The 20,966-nt window shown below is 61.3% G+C and overlaps 1 protein-coding gene across 1 annotated transcript; it reads left to right on the top strand.

Moving 5' to 3' along the window:
* Nucleotides 1-485: 485 nt before the first annotated feature.
* Nucleotides 486-19,428, top strand: B4GALNT4 (beta-1,4-N-acetyl-galactosaminyltransferase 4). The gene is made up of 20 exons (XM_063158347.1): nt 486-679; nt 7,314-7,420; nt 8,924-9,037; nt 9,113-9,208; nt 9,402-9,492; nt 9,820-9,920; nt 10,222-10,289; nt 10,629-10,707; nt 11,864-11,930; nt 13,401-13,544; nt 13,695-13,804; nt 14,027-14,127; nt 14,361-14,443; nt 15,066-16,281; nt 16,388-16,695; nt 16,852-17,005; nt 17,300-17,372; nt 17,464-17,617; nt 17,830-17,956; nt 18,634-19,428. Exons 1-20 carry the CDS (start codon nt 529-531, stop codon nt 18,746-18,748), a joined length of 3,459 nt encoding a protein of 1,152 aa, XP_063014417.1. The 5' UTR covers nt 486-528; the 3' UTR covers nt 18,749-19,428.
* The last annotated feature ends 1,538 nt before the right edge of the window (nt 19,429-20,966 follow it).

Here is a 20,966-nt window from a genome sequence, read left to right as displayed (position 1 = left end):
AGACCCGCGTCACTAATCGCGCCGAGCCCTCCGTCCTCGGCACGGATACCTCGTTCGGTTCCGCCTCTTCACCGCCCCGCTCTCCCGCCGCGCAGGGCCGGGGACAGCCCCGGGGGCTCGGTTTCCCCCCGCGCCCCTCATGGTCGCGCCCGCGGCGCCCCGCGGGGCGGCCGGACCGTTGGCGTGGAGACGCGCGGCGCCTCCGCAGGCCCCGCCTCCGCGGCGTGCCCATTGGCGGAGAGCCCGAGGTGGGCGGGCTACGATTGGCCGGCGGGGCCGTCGCTCCTGGTCGGGGGCGTGGCCGCGCGCAGCGCCCGCTCATTCATTCCCCCCGCGGGCGCGGCGCGGGGGGGGGCGATGCACCGGCGGGCCCGGGGCCGCCGAGCCCCGCACCGAGCCCCGGCCCCACGAGCCGCAGCCGCCCCGCGGCCGGCCCGGAGCGCGCGGGCTGGACGGGCGGGGGGCCCCATGGGCCGGGGTTAGCCCGGCGGCGGCGGTGGTGGCGGCGGGGGCGATGCGGGCGGCAGGATGCCGCGGCTCCCGGTGAAGAAGCTCCGGAAGCAGCTGAAGCTGCTGCTGCTGCTGGCGCTGCTCACCTCGGCCGCCTGGTTCACCTACCTGCACATCAGCCTGGTGCGCCAGGGCCGCGCCCTGCGCCTCCCCTTCGCCTACGGCAAAGGTAACGGGGGCGGGCGGGTCCCCGGCAGCCCTCGGAGCGGGGCCTCGGGGGGCTTTGGGGGTCCCCGAGGGATGGTGGGTCTCCCCCGCCACTCCGCGCTGCCGGAGCATCTGTGGTTTGCGGGTCCCCAGGGAGCGCCGGGGCTCCCCCCGCACTGTGCTCTCAGAGCACCTGCGGTTCGGGGGTCCCCGAGGGGTTTGGGGGTCCCCCTGCCACGCTGGGGACCCGGAGCACCCCCCCTTTCCAGCGCTGTGTTTCTGTCCCGCGTCACCCGCGTGGGTTTGGGGCGAGCGGGAGCCCTCCGTGGGCTCCGCTCCCCGGCGTTGGCCCTTCGGGATGGGGGGGGACACCCAGGAGGGCCCCCAAAGCGGCCGGGACATTCATTGTCCCCCCTCGATTCGCTCCGTCCTCATTTTTCCACCCGCTGCCTTGGCTGAGATGACAAAGAGGCCATTTATAGGCGCTCGCCCTGCTGGAAGGGACAATCTCTGCTCTCCCATCCCTTCCCAACGCTCCCATCCTTTCCCAACCCCCCCATCCCATCCCAGCACTTTCTCAGCCTGTACTTCTCTACTGTAAAAATACCCAAAATTCAATTTTTCTGTCCCCCTCCCTTGGGTAGCGGCCGGGCTGGATTCCGGGCTGGATTCCGGGATGCTCCGGAGGGACAGGTGCCCCGGGGCTCGGTCCGTTTTTCCCGGTTTTCCCGGGCCAGCTGTCCCTGGGCAGCCCGGGGGGACACGAAGCCACTCGCGATATTTGCCGGGCGAAACTTGAGCCGCGCCGTTCTCCGGCACCGACCTCGCCTAAAAAAATGTGTCCTAAAAAACGCCAAGGGGCCGGGATGTGTTGGGAGGAAAAGCCTTTCCCGAGGGGGTCCCAGCGGCCCCGGGGGTTGGCGAAGCCTCCCGGCTGGAAAACCCAAAGTTTCCGAGCGGAGCAGCAGCAGCATGAGCCTGCAAAATTTTGGGCCTCGCGGTGAAATCGGGATAATGGGAATGAGCGAGGCAGGAAATGAGGCTGGGAGGGAGAGAGGGAGGGGAGGGCACCGGGGCTGCCGGCTCCCTGCGGGATCCTCCGTGCCCGAGGGCTTTTCCCGGTGTTCTAAGGGGGTTTTCCTTGTATCCCCACCCCCATCCCGAGGTGCTTCCCCCTGGCCCCGCTGCTGATTGGGACGGCCGTGTCTGTGTGTCCTCTGGCCAGACCCTGGCTTGGGATCGCTGTCCCCATCCCTGGGAACACCATGGATGGGATCCCCGCGGGTGTTGGGGGGCGAGCCGTGGTTTTCCTGCGGGGAGGATGCTCAGGGATGTTCCCAGGTGCCCATCCCTGCTGTCCCTGCATCCCGGCTGGCTCCTCGGGATGCTCCAGAGGTTTTGCTGTGGAAGGGAGGGGGTGCAATGGCTGCAAAGTGGGAGTGAGGGGAGCTGGGCTTTGGTGGAGAACGGGGTCTCTGGGAGGTGGGGACAGAGATGGGAAAGTACATTGGGAGGGGAAAATGTTGCCCTTTGCCATGGGGAGGACACCTTCCTTGGCTGTGGAGAGGTGGGGGATTCTCCAGGGAAAGCTGGATCCAACTGGGATGCTCCTTGGATTTTCCAGTGGGCTCCTAAAACCCGGGTGAAGGTGTGGGAGAGGCAGAGTTTAGGTCCCACTCGGCCTTTTTGGATGTGGGAAGGGGTTGGTTGGAGGTTGGGGAAGGGTTTGGCCATGCACAGATGGACCTCATCCTGCTGCTGCCAGAGTGGGAGAGGCAGGCAGTGTTTTAGGTGGAAAAACATGGAATGGAGTGAAAAAAAAGAACAAAACAAAAAAATCCCAAATAGGTCATAGGAAATAAACCATATTAAGGAAAAAAAACTTGTTGCAAGTGTCTGGGGGAAGAGCATCACCCCAGGGGTCTGTGCACCAAAATGAGCTTGGAGATGACTTCTGGATTTGGCCACCATGAGCCAGGACCTGTCTGTCTGTGCCAGGGGTGCTGCCTGGTTAATTAACAAGGAAAAAGGTTAATTTCTCATTAAGCAGGATGTCAGTGAGCAGCTGGAGGCTGCAGGTGCAGGGCATGAGGATTTTAGGCAGTTTTGGGGGTGTAAAGTGGGGAACACCCAGCCAGGTGGGGTTGGGAGCGTTATCCCAGTGGGATTATCCCAGGGCTCCCATGTCCCAGCCATTGGTGACACCTGGAGCATCCAGGGGCTGGGCTGGGAGCTGGGCTGGTTCCTGAGAAAACATCCCCCCCCTTTCCTCATCTTCTCCAAGTAGATAATTACCCTTCTCTGGATAATTGAGCACAGGATTCCTCAGTGGAAATAACGAGGCCATTTCCAGCTCTCCTGGCTGGAAACCTGCCGAGGCAATGGGGTGGAAACAGGGATGTGCCAGGTGGGGAAAGGATGGAAAAGGAAAAAAGAACTGGGGAAAAAGGCAATAATGCCCTGAAGTGGCTGGCAGAGGGGGTGTGGAGTTTGGGGTTTGCTGGGGTTTAGCCTGGAGTGAGGTTTTGGGGGATTGGGGGAGCACAGGATGGGCGCTCAAGGGGGGTAAAGCCAGGTCAGGGATGGAGTGGGGCTCTCTCTGCCTGCTGGACATGGCATGGCCTGGGTCACCCCTCTGCCATGCTCCAGAGGGCTCCCAAACCCCCTGATCCCGAGGCAGCAGTGGGATGGATGCTCTGTGTCCTGTCCTTGGCTCTTCTGTCCCCAGGGACCCGTTTTTGGGGAGAGGGTTTGGGGTAATGTGTCCCTCTGGGATCCATCTCTGCAGGTCCTTTGATTTTAATTGGGAGCCTGGAATGCTGCAGCTGGTGTGGGGCTCATCCTTTTTGTCAGGGATGCCAGGAGCAGGTAGGGAAGGCGATGAGAGAGCCCTTTGAAGATGAGGGGCAGTGGGATTTGGGACTGGGCTGGGAGCTGCTCTTTCTTCTGCTGGCATCACCCCAGTCTCCCATCCCTGCTGGGAAAGGTTGGTTTGGGTGTCACTGGGGTCCTTTTTCCACATGGGAATCCCTTCCTGGACAGCCCCAGGCTCCATGCCCTGCTCCTCTGGGGTGCCCAATGGGAAAGCTTTGGCACCTGCCTGTTTTGGGTTTTTCAGAATCAAAAATGTGGCTCTTCAGAGGCACAAGTGGCACCCCAGGGTGGCACTGTCCCAGCCTGGCTGTGACCCAGCCCCCTTGGCACCTGGAGGGTGCCCAAACCCATCCCTTGGAGCCAGGGGAGGTGAGGGATGAGTTTTCCCAAGCACCAGGAGCTCTTTGTGTTGGTGTTTGGGATCTGCCCTGGATCTCCCCTCCATCCCTTTCCCTGTGCCTGCAGCTGGGGCTCTCCAGAGCTGCTCCTTGGGAAGGACTGAGCAGCCCCTGGGGTGTCAGGGACCTTGGCACTGTCAGGACAGGGATTTTGGCTGGATGAGGAACCAGCTGCTGCAAGAGGCTGGGAAGCTGAACCTGGGATGGTGACCCCAACAGGCAACGTGGAGCTCAGAGGCTGGAATGTTTCTGGGGTGAAACACACCCTAAAATTCCCAGAATTTCACCGTGACCTCCTCCAGAGGCTGCATCCCAGGAAGCCAAATCTTTGTGCTGGGGGCTGTGAGCTGAGCATCATCCTTGTTGGGATGGAGCAGGGTCCTGATCCTGCTCTCCCTGGGGCTGAGGGGCACTGGATGCACAGTGGAGGAGTCTGGGAGCTGCCCAATCCTGGGAGGGATTTGAGATGCTGATGATGAGCGTGGAAGTGTCGGAGCTGCCTCTCCTGGTGGGTGTTTGTCAGCTGGAGTGGTCTCATGGCAGCTCCATCAGCAGCCAGAGTGATTCCATCGATTTCCACGGCTCCAGCTGAGAGCGCTGCCACCGAGTGGGAAAACAGCAGCCCAGGAATGGGGGAGGCAGCTCAAACCCCCCTGGCTGCTCCAGCTCCCTCTGCAAGGCAGTGACAGGTGCCAGCAGCGCCCAGGGGTGTCCAGGGTGGTCACAAACCCCATTCCCCTCATCCCTATTGGTGTCACCGGCTGTCACCCAGGCCGTGCCACCACCCTCTGTCTGGGATTTCTGTCCCGTGTTTCTGTGGCACTGACGGGGGATTTGTGGTGTTGATTCCTTTATCACTAAGTATAATTACTCAGCACCTCGTTAGGAGGCTCCTGCAGGGATGCTCCTGCTCCGAGGGGGGAAATTTTGGGAATGGAACATCTGGGTTTGAGGAAGGCACTGCCACCACCTCTGCTGCCACCACCTCTGCTGCAGCTGTGTCGGGGTTTAGATGTCACCTCCCCCCCTCCACGTCGCAGGGCTTGGAAAAGGGCCAGGAGAAACCCCGACTTGGAAGAAAGGGGCTGTGTTTGGAGCTGGGGAGGAGGAGGAGGGAAATGGGATGTGAAAGGCTCTCTGTGCTTCACAGCGGAGTTCCAGGGCCGGGATAACGGGACGCGCTTCTCCCATGGGAGGCATCGCTCCGTGCCCTGCCTGGGTCCCTGGTATCCGTGGTCTCCTCCCCAGGACGAGGATCCTGGCTCCCTGTCTGGAGGCTGCTGTGACTCAGAGCTGCTTTGTGCCATGGTTTGTGCTTCCTGCCCCCTCCTCCCTGCTCCCAAAGCATCGGCGTCGCTCCAGGGAAGAGCTTTTAGTGCCTCCATCCCTTCCCTGAGCATCCCCAGCCCACAGCTTGTCCCCAGAGCTTCCCCTGTCCCTGTCCTGCCCTCTCTGGTCCTTGAGGGAGGCTGGCTGAGGGAATGGACACAGCAGAGCTGCTCTGCATCCTGCTGGGTTGCTGGGAGGAGCTGGAATCCTTCTTCCTCCTCTTCTCCTGCCTCTGAGCTGCTCCTCCCGCAGGGCTGTGGTTGGGATCAAGGAGCTTGGGATTTTTGGGCAGTGATGCTCATTGGCACCAGGCACTGCCCATCCCCACCTCTTATCCCCGTGGCACCGGTTCCCAGGTCCCCAGAGCCTGATCAGAAGCCACTTTCCAACATTTAAACTGCCAGGGAAGCCCAGAAGCCTTTTCTGGAGCGTTACTGGTGCTTTTGCTCCTCCCTGGATGGGGGAGCCCCTTGGAAGGGATGGGAGTAAGCAGGAGGCTCGTGGCTCTGGGATCTGAGAGCTCCAAGGATGAGCTTGGATTAACTCCTGGTTTTTACCCAATTTATATCAAATAATCTCCCTCCAGTTCACAGTCCTGACATGGAGGAGAGTGAAGCAGGGTGGCCACATCCTACCATCCCAGGGAGGCTGCTGGCTCAGGTTGCCATCCAGGGAATTCTGTCCATGGCAAATCCCACAGGATCTCATGAGAGGCAGGTTTATCTCCTCCAAGGCTGGGAGACACTCCCTGAGCAGGTACCACAGAGCCACTCCCAGCCCTGGGCAGGTCCCTTGGGGGTGCTGAGCTCCTCCTGGCCGTGATGGATGCTCGGATCAGAGCGCTGGGAATGTGGGAATGCTGCTGTCTGTGTGTGCCGCCGCTCCCGTCACCCTGCTGCCCAGGGAAGAGGGATGGATGGCTGCGGGAATGGGGCTGGGAGAGGGGAGGGAGCAGCCTGGGGAGCTGCCAGGAGCCAGCTGGGGCTGCCAGGGGCTGAAGAATGGCCGGGAGCAGAAGAAGGGGCTTTAGAGCTTAATTTCCTGTCCCTGCCGTGGGGATGGGATTTGTGCTGCCATCTCCAAGGAGACGCCGGCAGCGCGGCTGCTGGAATACCAATGGGATGGGAGGCGTGGGGCGGGGGGCTCCGGGCACCCCCAGCCCCTCCCTGGCCTGGCAGTCACTGAGGCTGCTCCATGGGAGCCCCCAGGACCTGCTGGGGCTGGGAAGGAGGGTGGAGGCACAGGGACATCTTTCCATACCCTTGGAAGTGGGTCTGTGACCTCTTTCCTGCAATTCCCATGGTGGGGGTCGCTGCTCAGCACAGCTGGGGCTCCCCCTCATTGCTGGTTTTTGGGGAGCCTCAGGTGTTTGTGGAGGTGGTTCTTGGACACCCACCTCTCCAAGCATTGCCTTGAGCTTCCCTTGACTCTGGATTGAACTGTGGATCCCCCTGGGTTTTGGGGTGGGTGGCACAAAAAGAGGATGTTCCCCCCCCCCCCCAAGTAACATTTTCCAGGTCTGCACCGTTGTTTTGGGGGAAGTGGGGGCTAGTTTGAAATTGCCTGCCCAAGGAAAAGGAACTGCAGAGAGGAGTCAAAAGTTGGGGATAATTAACTCAGCACATTAATTAACGAAGCTGATGGGTCTGGGAGCAAGGTTTTGATGTGAGTGTGATTTTGAAGAGGGGCGTGGTTTGAGGGGATGGTGTCTGAGGGGGTTTGGGGCTGGTGTGCTGTTGGTAGAGCTGTGGGATGCTTTGGGAGAGCTGGGATTTGGAGGGGCAGGAAGCAGGGATGCATCCCTGAGCATGGAAGGGGAGCAAGACCCCAGCAGCCCATCCCAGTACCTCTTATGTAAAGGGCTGGGAGCTGTGGGGGGGTGTAATTAAACCTGCTGCTGATGAGCTGCTGCAAGGCTGCTTAGTGCAGATGGAATGAGGGGAATTGCAGCCAGGGCCCCCTCTCCGTGTCCCTGTCCCCAGTGCCAGGTGCCAGGGACAGGGGTGTCCCCAGGAGAGGTGCAGGCTGTGGTGTGACCCCTGTGCTCCCTGGCAGATGCAGAGAGGCCGGGGGAGGTGACGGATCCCGGGAGGCGGCCGGCGGCCCCGGCGCGGCGCAGGAAGGCCGAGGATTCCAGCGAGAGCCGCGAGGAAGATCCCATGGTAACGGGGCAGGAGGGCTGCGGAGGTCACGGCAGGCACAGTGCTCCAGGTCTCGTCCAGCTGAGGGGATCCAAGGGTTTGGGGGTGCATTAGAACCTCTGGTTCTGCCCAGCAGCCCTCACAGTGGATGAACCCTCTAATATCCCATTGAAACAGGGTGGGATATCCCCCCAAGTGTCCCACACTGCGCTCCATGTGCCCTGTCACAGCTTCCCTGGGCAGGGCCCAGCTTCATCTGCTCTGCAGTTCCTGCTGTTCTGGGCAGAGCCACCTGCTCTTGTGTGTTCTGCTCTGTCTTGGACTGGAGAGCCACTACACCCCAGGTGGAGCCTGCAGGCAGGAGGCACTTGGAATTGTAGCCATGGGACACCCTGCTGTCCCTGTCCCTGTTGAAGGCCTTGCTGTGCCCTGACCACTGTCCAGCAGGTCACCAAGGCCCTGCTGTCCCTGTCCATCCTGTTGTCACCAGGAGGCCTCCTAGCAAGGCAGCCAGGTGGGATGGAGGAAGGGGGAAGCCACAGTGCCCTATCCCAACTCCTCAGAAATAAGGAACCGATGGGCAAAGGGGGAACCTCAGGTGCCCAGAGGAGGCACAGGCTGGTGCTGGGTAAGGACAGAGGGCACAGCAGGAATTGCATCCTGGCTTTTCCTGGGAGGAGGGAGAATCCTTCCAGTGAGCCTGGCACAAAACCCTCCCTCCTTGTGAGGTCTTCCAAGGGCACTGCTCCCTCCTCCGGGGCTCTAATGAGTTTGTTTAGGCAGTTTGCTAATTATCTCCCTGGCACTGTGCATCCAAATGGGCTGTGCTGTGGTGACAGTGGGGGGGTGGAGGAAGAGGGGGATGATGCTCTGGGGAAGCTGAGGAAGAGGGGAATGCTCTGGAGGGGCCCCTGGCTCTTCCTTGTCACCCATCAGCGAGCTGCAGGCAGGTAAATGCTCACTTAATCTCTAAATTACGAGATACAAGCAATGGGATTAACCTAATCCCCTTTAAAGGAAGAGGGGGAGTGCAGAGGCATCCTGCTCCCTCTGTGCTTTTAGAGAGAGAGAGCCCAAAATCCCAGCAGCCCCCAAGACTGGCCAAACAGTTTGGATGAACAGAAAACTCACTGTTTTGGAGCAGTTTTGGCAGAGGAAGGGAAACAAGTTTAGCTGGAACATTTTGAAACTGCTGCCTGGGACACCTTGCCAATATTTTTGTGCCACCTCCTGTTTTCCTTTGCCCTGAGCCGTGAAATCTTTTGCCTTGGTTAGGCAAGGCTCAAAATGAGGTGTTTAGGTCGTGGAATCCTGGGATGGTTTGGGGTTGGAAGGGACCTTAGAGCCCATCCATTTCCAGGGGCAAGGACACCTTCTGCTAGCCCAGGTTGCTCCGGGTCCTGTCTAACCTGGCCTTGAGCTTTTCCAGGGATGGGGCAGCCACGGGTGCACAGAGCCATCCCACAAGCACAGGCCATGCTGGCCCTCATCACCCATCCCTTGTGTCCCTCTGTGCCTCCCCAGAGCGACGGGCAGGACGGGGATGCCTGGTTTTCCAGAGGCCAGCAACGTTCCAGCCGCGCCAGCGCCCACCCCAAGCTCAACCTGACCAAGCAGGCCTTGCCCTGGAACGAGCAGGTGGGTGTGGGCAGCGGCCTGGGAGGGCATGGGGAGGAGCAGGAGCCCCACTGAGCCCCCTCTCCTCTCCCACAGTACAAAGGGAAGGCAAACCTGCACGTCTTCGAGGACTGGTGTGGCGGGGCCGTGAGGCACCTGAGGAAGAACCTCCACTTCCCGCTCTTCCCCCACGTGAGTCCCGGTACAGGAACTGGTGGGAGGGTCCATACGTCCCTCCCTGAGTGCCCCCTGCTCCTCCTCAGGACCTTGGCTTGCAGGGTTTGGCTTGGGGAGGTGATGGGGCCCCCTCTGTGGGTGTGGGAGGCTGGGGTACCATGGAGGAGGATACCATGGAGAAGGTGATCCATGCCTGTTTCCTCGGCAGACCCGCACCACAGTGAAGAAGCTGGCTGTGTCTCCCAAGTGGAAGAACTATGGGCTGAGGATTTTTGGCTACATCCATCCCTTCAAGGATGGTGAGTTATGGAGTGTGGCTTTTCCTCCATGCAGCAACGTGGAGATGCTGTGTCCTTCCCCTTCCGGGCCACAGGAGCACAGAAAGGCTCTTGGAGATGGGCCCCAAATCCTGGCTCCTGGGCAGGAGGGTCCTTCTGGAGCAAAGCCCCTTTTCCCTGTGGCTTTGAAGGGAGGCAAAGCCCTGATCCCATCCAGGACAGAGCCATGACCTGAGGTCTGGGGTGGCCCCATCCCTGTTGCCATCTCACCACGAGGCAATAGAATCAATCCCACACCACCAGGGTCCCTGTGTCCCTCGTGGTGACCCTCTCCGTGGCTCTCTGCAGGGGATTTCCAGTTTTCTGTGGCTTCAGATGACAACTCAGAGTTCTGGCTCAGCTCCGACGACAGTCCCTCCAATTCCCGACTGGCTGCATTTGTGGGCAAGGTATTGCACCACCTCTGCCTTGTCCTGCTCCAGGGGGGGGATCCGTGTGTGCCTGTGCTGGGGGCAGCTCTCCTGCCTCTCTGCTCCTTTGGGAATGCCAGGCTGTTTCTGCCTGCTCCCCTCTCTGGCCAGGCCTGGCTTGGCTTCCAGAGGAGCCCTTGGTCCCTTCTTGGCTGGAGCTGCCAAAGACCAGGAGCTTTAATATTTATTCCCGGATTTCCCTGGGGTTAATTCCTGTAATGGGAAGCTGCTGGGCTTTGGTGTGGTGTCCTGCTTCTCTCATCTCCTCCTTCCTTCCCAGCTGGGCACTGAGTGGACGGCGCCGGGGGAGTTCACCAAGTTCAGCTCGCAGGTGTCCAAGCCCCTGCGGTGAGTGTGTCCGTGTGTCCATGGGGATCATCCCATGGGGATGGAGTCTGTGACATGCAGGTGCTGCCTCTGACCTCCCTGGGCCGTGCTCCTTTCCCAAAAGGCACGTGGGGCTGGGCTGGACCCCAGACCCATGGTTTGAAGGTGATGAGATGAGGACAGGGATGTCACAGTGTGCCCCCAATCCCACAGAAGCCCTCAGCATTGGGATGGGGAGCAGACACCCTCCCCAGCTGCCTGTCTCCTTGCCTCAGGAAGGTTTTACCCACTCGTGGGCAGGACAGGGAGGCATTCCCAGGCTGGCCCTGGGCTCTGACAGCTGTGTCCCCTCCCCTGCAGCCTCATGTCCTCCCGACGTTACTACTTTGAGCTGCTGCACAAGCAGGACGACCGGGGCTCGGACCACGTGGAGGTTGGGGTGAGTAAATGCCCACCCCCCATGCCAGAGCTTTTCCATGTGTGTCCCCAAGGGCTTTATCCTGGAGCAAAGCCAGGTTTCCCCCTCGCACGGCTGCCAGTGGGGACAAGTCAGTGTCACTGTTTCCCTGGTCATTCCAGCACTGGGATGCATGGAGTGCTGTTCTCCTTTCCTGCTGGTGGCCCTGCCATGGACTCCCATGGGCAAGAAGAGCCCCCACAGGCAGGTCCCACCTTGCAGGCTGCATCCCAGCAGTGGGAGAGAGGTGGCCCAGACGATGGAGCCATTCCCATTCCCTGTTTTCTTCTTTTTCCCCCTTGGAATTACCATGGGTTTCGAATCTGAACTTGCCTGCCTTGGCAGCACAGCCCTGGCAAAGCCTGGAGCATGTGTCAGGGGCTCAGGCTGGCTGAGGGCAAGATGTTGGCTCGTTAGCAAAGGTTTCCTTTCTCCCAAGAACTCATTAATCACTGGGATCAAGCTGGTGCCAGCAAAGCATCAGGGAGGCCAGCTACACCCCTTCCTCCCCATCCCCTCTATCCGATAAGATCTGCGTTTCTTTGGGCAAAAACAAATAGTGGGGAAAGCAAATAGATGGGGGAGATGTTTCTGAGATGGGATGTTTTTGCTGGAGGGAGGGAGTGAAGCCTTTCAGCCATGCAGAAAAAGCTCTCAGCTGTGCAGGGAGAGACAACAACAGCATCCACAACAAAAGCAGGACCCTGATGTGTCTCGCCCCGGGGGCATTGAAGGGCTTGTCCCGACAAGGGCTCCAGACTGGATTTTAAAATGCTGGAGTTAAATCAGGGCAGGCAGCTCTGGAGACCCTCTTAAATCAAGGCAAGCTCTTCTTTATAAAGCACTGGAGTGAGGAAAGGAGCCCTTTGGTCACAGGAGTTGTGGCAGTCCCAGAGGGAGCCAGCATGAGCCTGTATCCTACCCCCTACAGGAGCCTTTCCCCCTCCAACCCTGCAGGGATCCCAAACCCTGTGGGAAATGGGGCAGGATCAGCCCTCTCTCTTGCTTCTCTTCTGCAGGGAAGTTTCTGGGAGCTGTGCACAGGGAGGACCCATCGTGGGTGCTGGGCTTGGGCAGCTGCATCCTGACCCCTGCCACCCCCCTGCTCATTCCCCATCCGCTTTTGTTTTTTTCCCAGTGGCGAGTTTTCCTCCCCAGCCTGAAGTTTGAGGTGATTGACTCCTCCTACATCTCCTTGTACACAGGTAAGGGCCAGGTGCCACGGCCAGCAGGCTCTCCAGGGGCTGCACGTGCTGGGAGAGATGGGAAGGAAAGCAGAACCTAGGAAATGGGGTCCTGGGGGGACATGTCAGCCTCTGAATCCCGCCACTGGATTTCTGCCTGCTGTAAGGAGGGCTGCAGGGGCTGCAGTGGGTAGGATTGATGCTGGGAGCAAGATGAGATGCTGCTAAAAGTGGGCTGTGCAGTCACCACAGCGTGGAAGCGCAGCTCTGCTGGTGTCCCAGGCTCGTCTGCCTGCCAAGAGCCCTCTGGCTCCGGGGCCTGGCCCTGAGTTACGAGGAGCTGTCGTGGAAGCGGGGATGGATGGCAGAGGCTTTAATTAAATCTATAGATCTTGTGCTTGCTGCCCCTGCCCTGGCAGCAGGGAGGGCTGTGATGGATGGGCCCTGCCCTGGCGCTCCGCACGCAGCGGGAGCGGCCATCGCTCCTGCCCTGGGAGGTGTCCATGAGGAGGAGGGGGCAGGCAGCATCCCTGGGGACAAGAGGGATGAGGGGTGCCAGTGCTGCTGAGCAGGTGCCCATGAGATGGATGATGTGCAGATAAATCCCTGTCCCTCAGCACCGGCTCTTCCTGCTCCTCCTTCCTGCTCCTCCTTCCTGCTTCTCTGCTCCCTCAGACCCAGCAGCACCCTGAGGCAAAGCCATGGCAGCCCTGGGGAGCCCCTCCCTGCTGGGGGCTGCCAGCAGCAGGCAGAGCTCCCCTTCCCTTCCCTTCCCTTCCCTTCCCTTCCCTTCCCTTCCCTTCCCTTCCCTTCCCTTCCCTTCCCTTCCCTTCCCTTCCCTTCCCTTCCCTTCCCTTCCCTTCCCTTCCCTTCCCTTCCCTTCCCTTCCCTTCCCTTCCCTTCCCTTCCCTTCCCTTCCCTTCCCTTCCCTTCCCTTCCCTTCCCTTCCCTTCCCTTCCCCTTTTCCAGTGGCTTCAGCCCCACCCCAGCCATCTGCAGGGACACATTTGGGAAGCCTTTCCCTGCCACAAGAAGGAGAATTTGGGGCTGGGGAAGGGGCATCCTGCTTCCCTGTGGCCCTGCAGCAGGGAAGGGAGCACCCATGGGAGCATGGCCGAGGTGACAGGAGCAGGGTGACCTCGGGGGCTGGTTGGTGGCCAAGGGTGACGTGCCACCCTCATGCCTGGCTAGGAAGCAACCCAGCTCGTGTTGCAGGTACCTGCAGGAAGGACATCCAAGGTTTAACCCCTGTGTTACAGCCCTGAGCATCCCCTCCTTTCTGAGGCCATGGTAATGGGAGCAGGAGGCCTGGCTGGGATCAGCCGTGCCCTCTCCTGTCCTCATTAGTGGATGCAATAATCATTAGGCTGATTAGTCACAGGGTCTCTGAGATGGCTGGGAGGGCAGCATTGCTTACCCTGGGAGCAGGAGGGGTTGGAAATGCCCCCTTGGAGGGTGTGCCCGGGGGCTCAGCCCGGCCCTGTCCCGCAGATGAGTCGTCCCTGAAGATGAACCACGTGGAGCACATCCCGCAGACCTTGGCCAGCCACAGTGGGAGCCACCTCTGGGAGGCCCAGCAGGACGAGCACGGGGCTGACATGCTCAAGGCTGACCCCAGAGACACCTTCTTCCTCAGTGAGTGCCCGAGGATGCGTCCCTGGTGGGGTTTGGGGGAGCACAAAGGCTGCTCTGGGCATCCCTGCCAGCCTCTGCCCATCTCTTGAGCGGAGGCCTCTCTGCTGGGGTGTGTGGGAACACGTTGGGATGCTCTGGGCTTCTCCACAGCCCCTGCCATCGAGGCGTCCCGCGTGGAGAACGTGCTGGTGCCCTGTGCCTACAGCCCCACCTACGTGGTGAAGGATTTCCCCATCGCCCGCTACCAGGGCCTGCAGTTCGTAAGTGTCTCCCTGGGGACAGGGCCACGCTCCCCATGGGGACATGGCAGAGCCCAGGGATGTTCCCAGCTGGGTGAAATCCAGCGGGAAGCATCTCTCACTGGCTCAGCCTGGGAGAATTGGGGTTAAATCCCCGTGTTTGAGGTACTGGGTCACTTAGGTGTTGGTGGTGGCCTCGGGTCCCCAACTCCTTGGGGTGACACGGCACCATTTACCCCCCAGGTCTACCTCTCGTTTGTGTATCCCAACGACTTCACACGCCTCACTCACATGGAGACAGAGAACAAGTGCTTCTACAGGGAGTCCCCCCTCTACCTGGAAAAGTAGGTACTGGGGCTGGGATTTTGGGGTGCTGTGCACAGGGGGCTGATGTCAGCAGTGCTGGGATGATGCATCCTCAGCCATGTGTCCCTGTCCCCATGGGAGGGCCACCCCAGGCTGGCTCCATCCCCATCTCCCAGGCGTGCAGCAGCTTGAGTGCTGGCAGCGCTCCTGGATTTGGGAACCTCCTCACTCCTCCCTCTCCCAGGCCCTCACCCTCTCTCTTCATCCCCAGGTTTGGGTTCTACAAGTACATGAAGATGGATGAGGAGGAGGAGGACCCGCGGCAGCGAGCGTTTCTCTTCCTTGGCCCTGACAGTGAGTCACAGTGAGGCATGGCTGGGCACGGGGCCGAGCTCCCGGCATCCTGCTGCTGGCAGCTCATCCCCTCGGAGCTGTGGCTCATTGGAGTGACTCCAGCCGTGCCAGAGGCTGCAGGAGGGCTGGGCTGTGCAGAGCAGCATCCCTCAGAGCACCCCTCTGAGCATCCTGCTTGGCATGACAACAGGGCGGTGTGGGGTGTGGGAAGCAGGACACTGGGTTGGGATTTGCTGTCCCTCCAGCATCTCCTGGATTGGCCTCGGCAGTGGCAGCAGGAGCCAGACCCAGTGTGGAGTCTGGGGGTGTCCATGGAGCCTGGGGGTGCTCCTGGGGAGCCAGAGGCTGTTCAGAGCCTGCCTTGGTGAATTTGCAGCTTAGCAAAGCCCTGGCAGGTCGGGTTTGCTCCTGGATGGAGTAGGATTGGTGCTGAGATTTGAGGTGGGGATAAGTGGCAGCAACTGGAGCTGCCAGCCCTGTGTGGGTGTCCCTGGGTGGGCATCCCTGGGTGGGCATCCCCTGGTGCCCCAGCTCTGCTCCCTCACCTCAGCCACTCTCAGGTTCCTCTCCTGCTGGGATCAGACTCTGCCTCAGGGTACTGATCTCTGCCTTCACTCCCTAGATTTCCTGGATGACGAGGAGGAGGAAGAGGAAGGAGTGGACAGCCCTGAGCCCACAGACGCCCCTCCCGAGGCCAAGGAGCGGAGCTTTGGGCCGGCACCCAGAGCCAAAGGGAAGGATCCCATGCCGGTCACCGGGGCTTACGGAGATGACCTGGACTATTACAGCTTCCGCCGGCAGCGGGGCCGGGCACAGGCTGGGCCAGGCACCCCCGGGCAGCTGAGGGGCACGTGGGGCACTCCCGGGCAGCTGGGGGGGACATGGGGCACCCCCAGCCCTCCAGCTGCCCTCCAGGAGGATCCCGTGCCGGAGCGGGGCCCGCGCCGGGCGCTCCGTTGGCTGCCCCAGGATGGGGAAGAGGAGGATGAGCTGGGGCTGCCGGCGGCATCTCCAAAGCACCTCCAGCCCCACCTCTCCGTGCCCATCTTCGGTGGCAAAGCCAAAACGCCGGGTCCCAGCAGGCCAGCAGCTCCCAGTGAGGACAAGAAGCCCCGGAAAAGCCAGGAGAAGGTCTACGTGACCCGGCTGCAGCCCGGGAAGCGCAAAGCCCCGGCCCAGGAGCCGGCCTTCCCTGGAATTTTCCTGTATCCAAAGCTTGTGAGGAGAGTCCACCTCCGCTCTAAGACCCCGCAGAAGCATCCCATCGCCCCCAGCAAGCTCCGGGCCCTCCCCGGCCACTGGAGCCCCTGGCTCCTGGGTAACATCTCCAGGGAGAGGGACCTTGCCAGGCGCAAGAGCGGCAGGAGGTGGGAGCGGCCGCCCAAGCAGCGGGTGCTGCCCGGCCTCCTGGCCCTGGGCACCGAGGGGCTCTTCAGCCACGAGGACATGACCCCTGCTCCGGGCAGGACAGCGGCCACTGCCGGCTACAACTCCTCCGAGGCCACCCGCTCCGAGGGGACGAGGGTGACGTCCTTTCTGAAGGTGTCGGAGACCACGGCGTCGCAGCAGCAGGAGGGGAAGGGCCAGGAGGAGGAGGAGGATGAGGAGGAAGAGGTGTCGGACTATTCCTACGAGGCGGGGGAGCTGCAGCAGGGCTGGCTGGAGGACTCCATCAACTGGCAGCGGACGTTCAGCGTCAGCTCCGTGGACTTCGAGCTGCTGCGCTCCGACTGGAACGACCTGCGCTGCAACGTGTCGGGAAACCTGCAGCTGGCCGAGAGCGAGGTGGTGGACGTGGTGGCCCAGTACATGGAGAGGCTCAACGAGAAGAACGGGGGGTACGGAGGGAGCAGGATGCCGGTGGGAATTCGGGGGGTGGGTCCCGGATTGCGGGGAGCAGAGCTCAGGATGGCTGCGATTTCAAGGCTTCTCGTTTCCCGGTAGGATCTACACCCTCCTGAGGATCATCAACGTGGAGAAGCGGCGGGACACGGCGCGGGGGAACCGCTACCTGCTGGAGCTGGAGCTGGCGGAGCGGGGCCAGCGCACGGTGCGGCTCTCCGAGTACGTCTACGTGCTCCTGCACCAGGGCAAGCAGGACGACAGCGCCGAGGCCAACCCCGACGGGCTGGCCCTGGGCGCCACCGAGCCCCAGCCCAGCGCCTGGAGCATCCTCTATGGGAAATCTGTGCTGTGCCGGCCGCTGCGGCTCAGCTGGAGGCAGGACGTCATGGTGCACTTCGTGGTGCCGGGTAGGTGACAGCGGGACGCGGCTCTGCGGGGTCCGTGCTGCTCCCTCAGCAGCCTCCAGCGGGATGGGGGTGTCACCTCTCCTCAGAAGGGGTTGGTTGGGCCAGGGGCAGGTGCTGAGGGTTCCTCTGTGAGCCTGAAGGATGTGTCTCTGGCAGTGAAGAACCAGGCCCGCTGGGTGCAGCAGTTCATCTCGGACATGGCCGGCCTCTACGGGGCCACGGGGGACGCCAACTTCAACGTGATCCTGGTGGACTTTGACAGCGAGGACATGGATGTGGAGAAGGCCCTGCGGGATGCCCGGCTGCCCCGGTAACTCCCACCTGCAGCCTCGGGGTCTGGGGGGGCTCCCTGTGGTGGGACAGGTGCTCACACACACAGCCTGCTGCTCCTTCCCCGCCTGCACGGTCCCTGCCTTGCTGCCCCTCCCCCTCATTTTTGGGGGTTTAAACTACTTTTCCATGTGGATTTGGGGGTGCAGAAACTTGACTCTATGGGGGAAGCCTCAGCTTGAGCTGTAGCACCTGAGCTTGCCTGGGAACCCCATGCTGGTGGTTCCTGTCCCTGTCTGTCCCCAGTGCTACCTGCCCTGTCCTCTCTCCCCAGGTTCCAGTACCTGCGGCGCACGGGGAATTTCGAGCGCTCTGCCGGGCTCCAGGCCGGTGTGGACATGGTGGAGGTGAGTGGGGACAGGCACCAGCTCTGCCTGTGGCTCCTCTCCCAGGGCTCTTCCTCTCTGATTCCCCTGACCCGTGTGTGTGCCCTCCCAGGACGAGCACAGCATCGTGTTCCTGTGCGACCTGCACATCCATTTCCCTGCCAACATCCTGGACAGCATCCGCAAGCACTGCGTGGAGGGGAAGCTGGCCTACGCCCCCATCGTCATGAGGCTGAGCTGTGGCAGCTCCCCCCGGGAGCCCAATGGTGAGCAGGGACCCCTTTCCAGCTGGGAGCACCCCAAAACCAGGCCAAGACCTGGTGCACCTCTGCAGAAGCTGGCACGGATGGGGATGGGTGGGAAGAGGGGTTGGGATGGGGAATCCCTGTGGCTCCCAGGTGGTGGGGAGAGCACAGAGGGGATGAGATGGGCATTTGGGGGTGCCCCCACCCCTCACCTCATTGCTCCCCCCCTCCAGGCTACTGGGAGGTGAACGGCTTCGGCCTCTTCGGCATCTACAAGTCGGACTTTGACCGTGTGGGAGGGATGAACACGGAGGAGTTCCGGGACCGCTGGGGCGGGGAGGACTGGGAGCTCCTGGACAGGTGAGCCTGGGGGTCCTGCAGCCCCTAAACCCCCGTGAGCAGGGTCAGCCACGTGGATTTGGGCACATCCATCAAGCTGGCTGGGGGCTGGATGATGGGCTGGTGAAGGGGAAAACTTCCCTTTGGGAAGGCCACATCCATCTATCCATCCATAGAGAGCTTCATCCCTCTGTCCATCCATTTCTTGAACCCCATCCCTTCTTTCCTCCATCCCCTGAGCCCTGTCCCTTTATCTCTCTGTCCCTTGAGCAGCATCCCTCTTCCCTCCATCTGCAGGGAGCCCCATCCCTCCATCCCTGATCCTTGTCCATCCATCCATCCATCTATCCATCCATCCACCCATCCATCTATCCCCTGAGCCCTGTCCATTCATCCATCCATCCATCCATCCCTGAGCCCTGTCCCTCTATCCATCTATCCCTGAGCCGTGTCCTTCCGTCCATCCATCCATCCCCTGAGCCCTGTCCCTTTATCTCTCTGTCCCTTGAGCAGCATCCCTCTTTCCTCCATCTGCAGGGAGCCCCATCCCTCCATCCCTGATCCTTGTCCATCCATCCATCCATCCATCCATCCATCCATCCATCCATCCATCCCTGAGCCCTGTCCCTCCATCCATCCATCCATACATCCCCTGAGCCCTATCCCTCCATCCCTGAGCTCCGTCCCTCTGTCCGCAGGGTGCTCCAGAGCGGGCTGGAGGTGGAGCGCTTGCGCCTCAGGAACTTTTACCACTACTACCACTCCAAGCGCGGCATGTGGAACACCCGCAGCAAGAAGCCCTCCAAGGAGTAGTGCTGAGCCCAGCCTGCAGCCCCTGACCCCTGGCACCTGCCTGTCCCCTGCCACCACGGCCACCGTGCCACCACGGGGGCACCTGTGCCTGCTGTGGCTTTCCTGGGGAGGGGCAGCGGGGAGGGCCAGGGTGGTGGCAGTGGTTTTGTCCTTAAGGGTCTAATTTAGTCAGCAATGAATTCATTAACTCCTTCATGCCGGTGGGTGCCGGGGGCTTTGCTGGGTTCTGGAGGGCTGTGCCAGGCTGGGGACACTGGAGGTGCAATTGTGACATCCAGGATCCCTTTGCAGCTCCTTTCCTGTGTTGCCCCTCCCCAAAATACCCAGTACCTCATCCCTGTGTCAGGCTGGGGAGCTGAGTTTTGGTGGGGGGGGATAAGAGCCCATGGGGGCTGCCCAAACCCTCCTGTTCCCCTTCCAGGACCCACGGAGGGAGGGGGGTCTGGCACTGGGGACACTCTGTGGGTGGGGGGCAGAGCCCTGAGGCTGGCACTGCCCGTGCCAGGGGGGGCTGGGCTGGGGGGGGACAGGCAGAGCCTGGAGCAGGTACGGGCAGATGACATTTCCAAGCTAATTTCTGTGAAATTATGAGGTAGGAAGCTGTTTTCAGGAAGTTTTTGTCTGTTTGGTTTGATCTTTTTTTTATTCTTAAAAAATTAAAATCAATGTCTTGGCTGAGATTTCCCTCTGCTCCATCACCCCCATGCCTGGACAGGGATGCAGGGCATGGGAGCCAGGCTGGCCTTTGTCCCTTGGTCCCCTCTCTGGGGTGGGAGTGGGCAGCAGCATTCCCGTGCTGTTTCCATGCGAGGAGGAGGAGGAGGAGGCTGCGCCCTGTTTGATGCCCGGCCACACGCCTGGGCTTGCTGAGCCTCCGCCCCACACCTGGGCTCCACCCAGCTCCAGGGAGGGCTGCCCTGGTTCCCCGTGCTCCTGCATGTCCTGGCACACTCATCCCTGCCTGCCCCTGTCCCAGCCCTGTGCTGGTGCTTCCCGTGGGGGGTGTCTCGAGGGTTCTGCCATGTCCCACCTGCCATGGGCTCCTGCTCCTCCTCAGCCAGGTTCCCCATCTCTCAAATCCTCTGGGCTCCTCCCTGAAATAGTCTTGGAGTTTCCCCCCAGGTGTTTCATGCTCGCTCCGAGCATCCCGAGTTTGAGGTGAGGGTGGAAAAGGGGGGCTCAGCCACCCACATGCCATCAGCAAACAGCCAAGCTGGGGGCATTTTGTCCCAAATTTGGTAGCTGTGGCCCCAGGCTCTGTTGGGAAAGGATGGTCCTGGCAGGCAGGAGCTGTTTCTCCCCTCTCCTTGCCCTGCTCCCTGTTTTTTTGCAGCACTTTGGGAAGGCTTTGTTGTGGGTGAGGGCTGTGCCCGCTGCGCTGGGAGCTGCTCTGTGGCTGGGCAGAGCGGGTGGCCCACGGCCCCCGGGCCGCCAGTCCCATCCCAAAACGTGCCTGGCCTTAGGCACAGCTTTTCCAGCAGCTTCCCAGCCACGAGGGCTCCAAAAGCCACCACCATCAAAGCAGGCACAGGGCCCAGCTAATCCAGAGCTGCTGCTGGTGCTGGGACGGGCTGGTGCCAGCAGTGCCATCCCCACCAGTGCTGGGGACAGTTTGGGGCCAGCTGATGGTGTCTGCTTGGGACAGGGCCAGCAGCACAGCGCCGGAGGGTTTGTTTCTCTGGTGGTGGCTGAGCTGTGGCCACGGGTTGACACAGGGATCATGGGGATGGCAGGAGCCACAGGGAGCCTGTCCCAGGCCAGGTCTTGGAGCCCCAGGTGACAGCGGGGTGCGGGCAGGTCCCCACTGTGGAGGATCAGCCCTGGCCCTCCCTGCCCTGCGGGGACACTGCAAAGGTGTCAGGGCTTGTCGGGGGTGGTGGAGGCGAACTCCAGCCTGGAGTTCCCTCGCTGAGGGGCTCCCCCAGCCATGGGCCTGAGAGGGGAGGTCGTGAAGGCTGAGGGGAGCACAGGGTCCCCCTGACACCCCCGGGCTGACAACAGCCCACATGTGACAGCAGTGGTCATGGGGAGGGTGCTGGCACCTCCTGCCCTGCACTGGGCTTTGCTGAGGGGCTCCCTCCTGGCATTCCCTGGTGGGTGTGGGGTGTGGTGGGGGGCCTGGGTTAGTGGTGGTAGGAGCTAAGTGGTGATCCCCCCAAACTGGTTTGGCTCGTTTCAAACGCTCCCTCTCAGCTTATCTGGCTTCAAAGGGCTCCTG

This window comes from Melospiza melodia, chromosome 6 (assembly GCF_035770615.1).
Source record: "Melospiza melodia melodia isolate bMelMel2 chromosome 6, bMelMel2.pri, whole genome shotgun sequence".
Taxonomy (NCBI): Eukaryota; Metazoa; Chordata; class Aves; order Passeriformes; family Passerellidae; genus Melospiza; species Melospiza melodia.
This window is presented reverse-complemented; position numbering and strand designations above follow the sequence as displayed.

Coding starts and splice junctions, on each gene's coding strand:
- B4GALNT4 (XM_063158347.1), top strand. CDS start 529: ATGCCGCGGCTCCCGGTGAAGAAGCTCCGGAAGCAGCTGAAGCTGCTG. Junction 11,931..13,400: donor CTACATCTCCTTGTACACAG/GTAAGGGCCAGG, acceptor CCTGTCCCGCAG/ATGAGTCGTCCCTGAAGATG. Junction 17,957..18,633: donor GACTGGGAGCTCCTGGACAG/GTGAGCCTGGGG, acceptor CTCTGTCCGCAG/GGTGCTCCAGAGCGGGCTGG.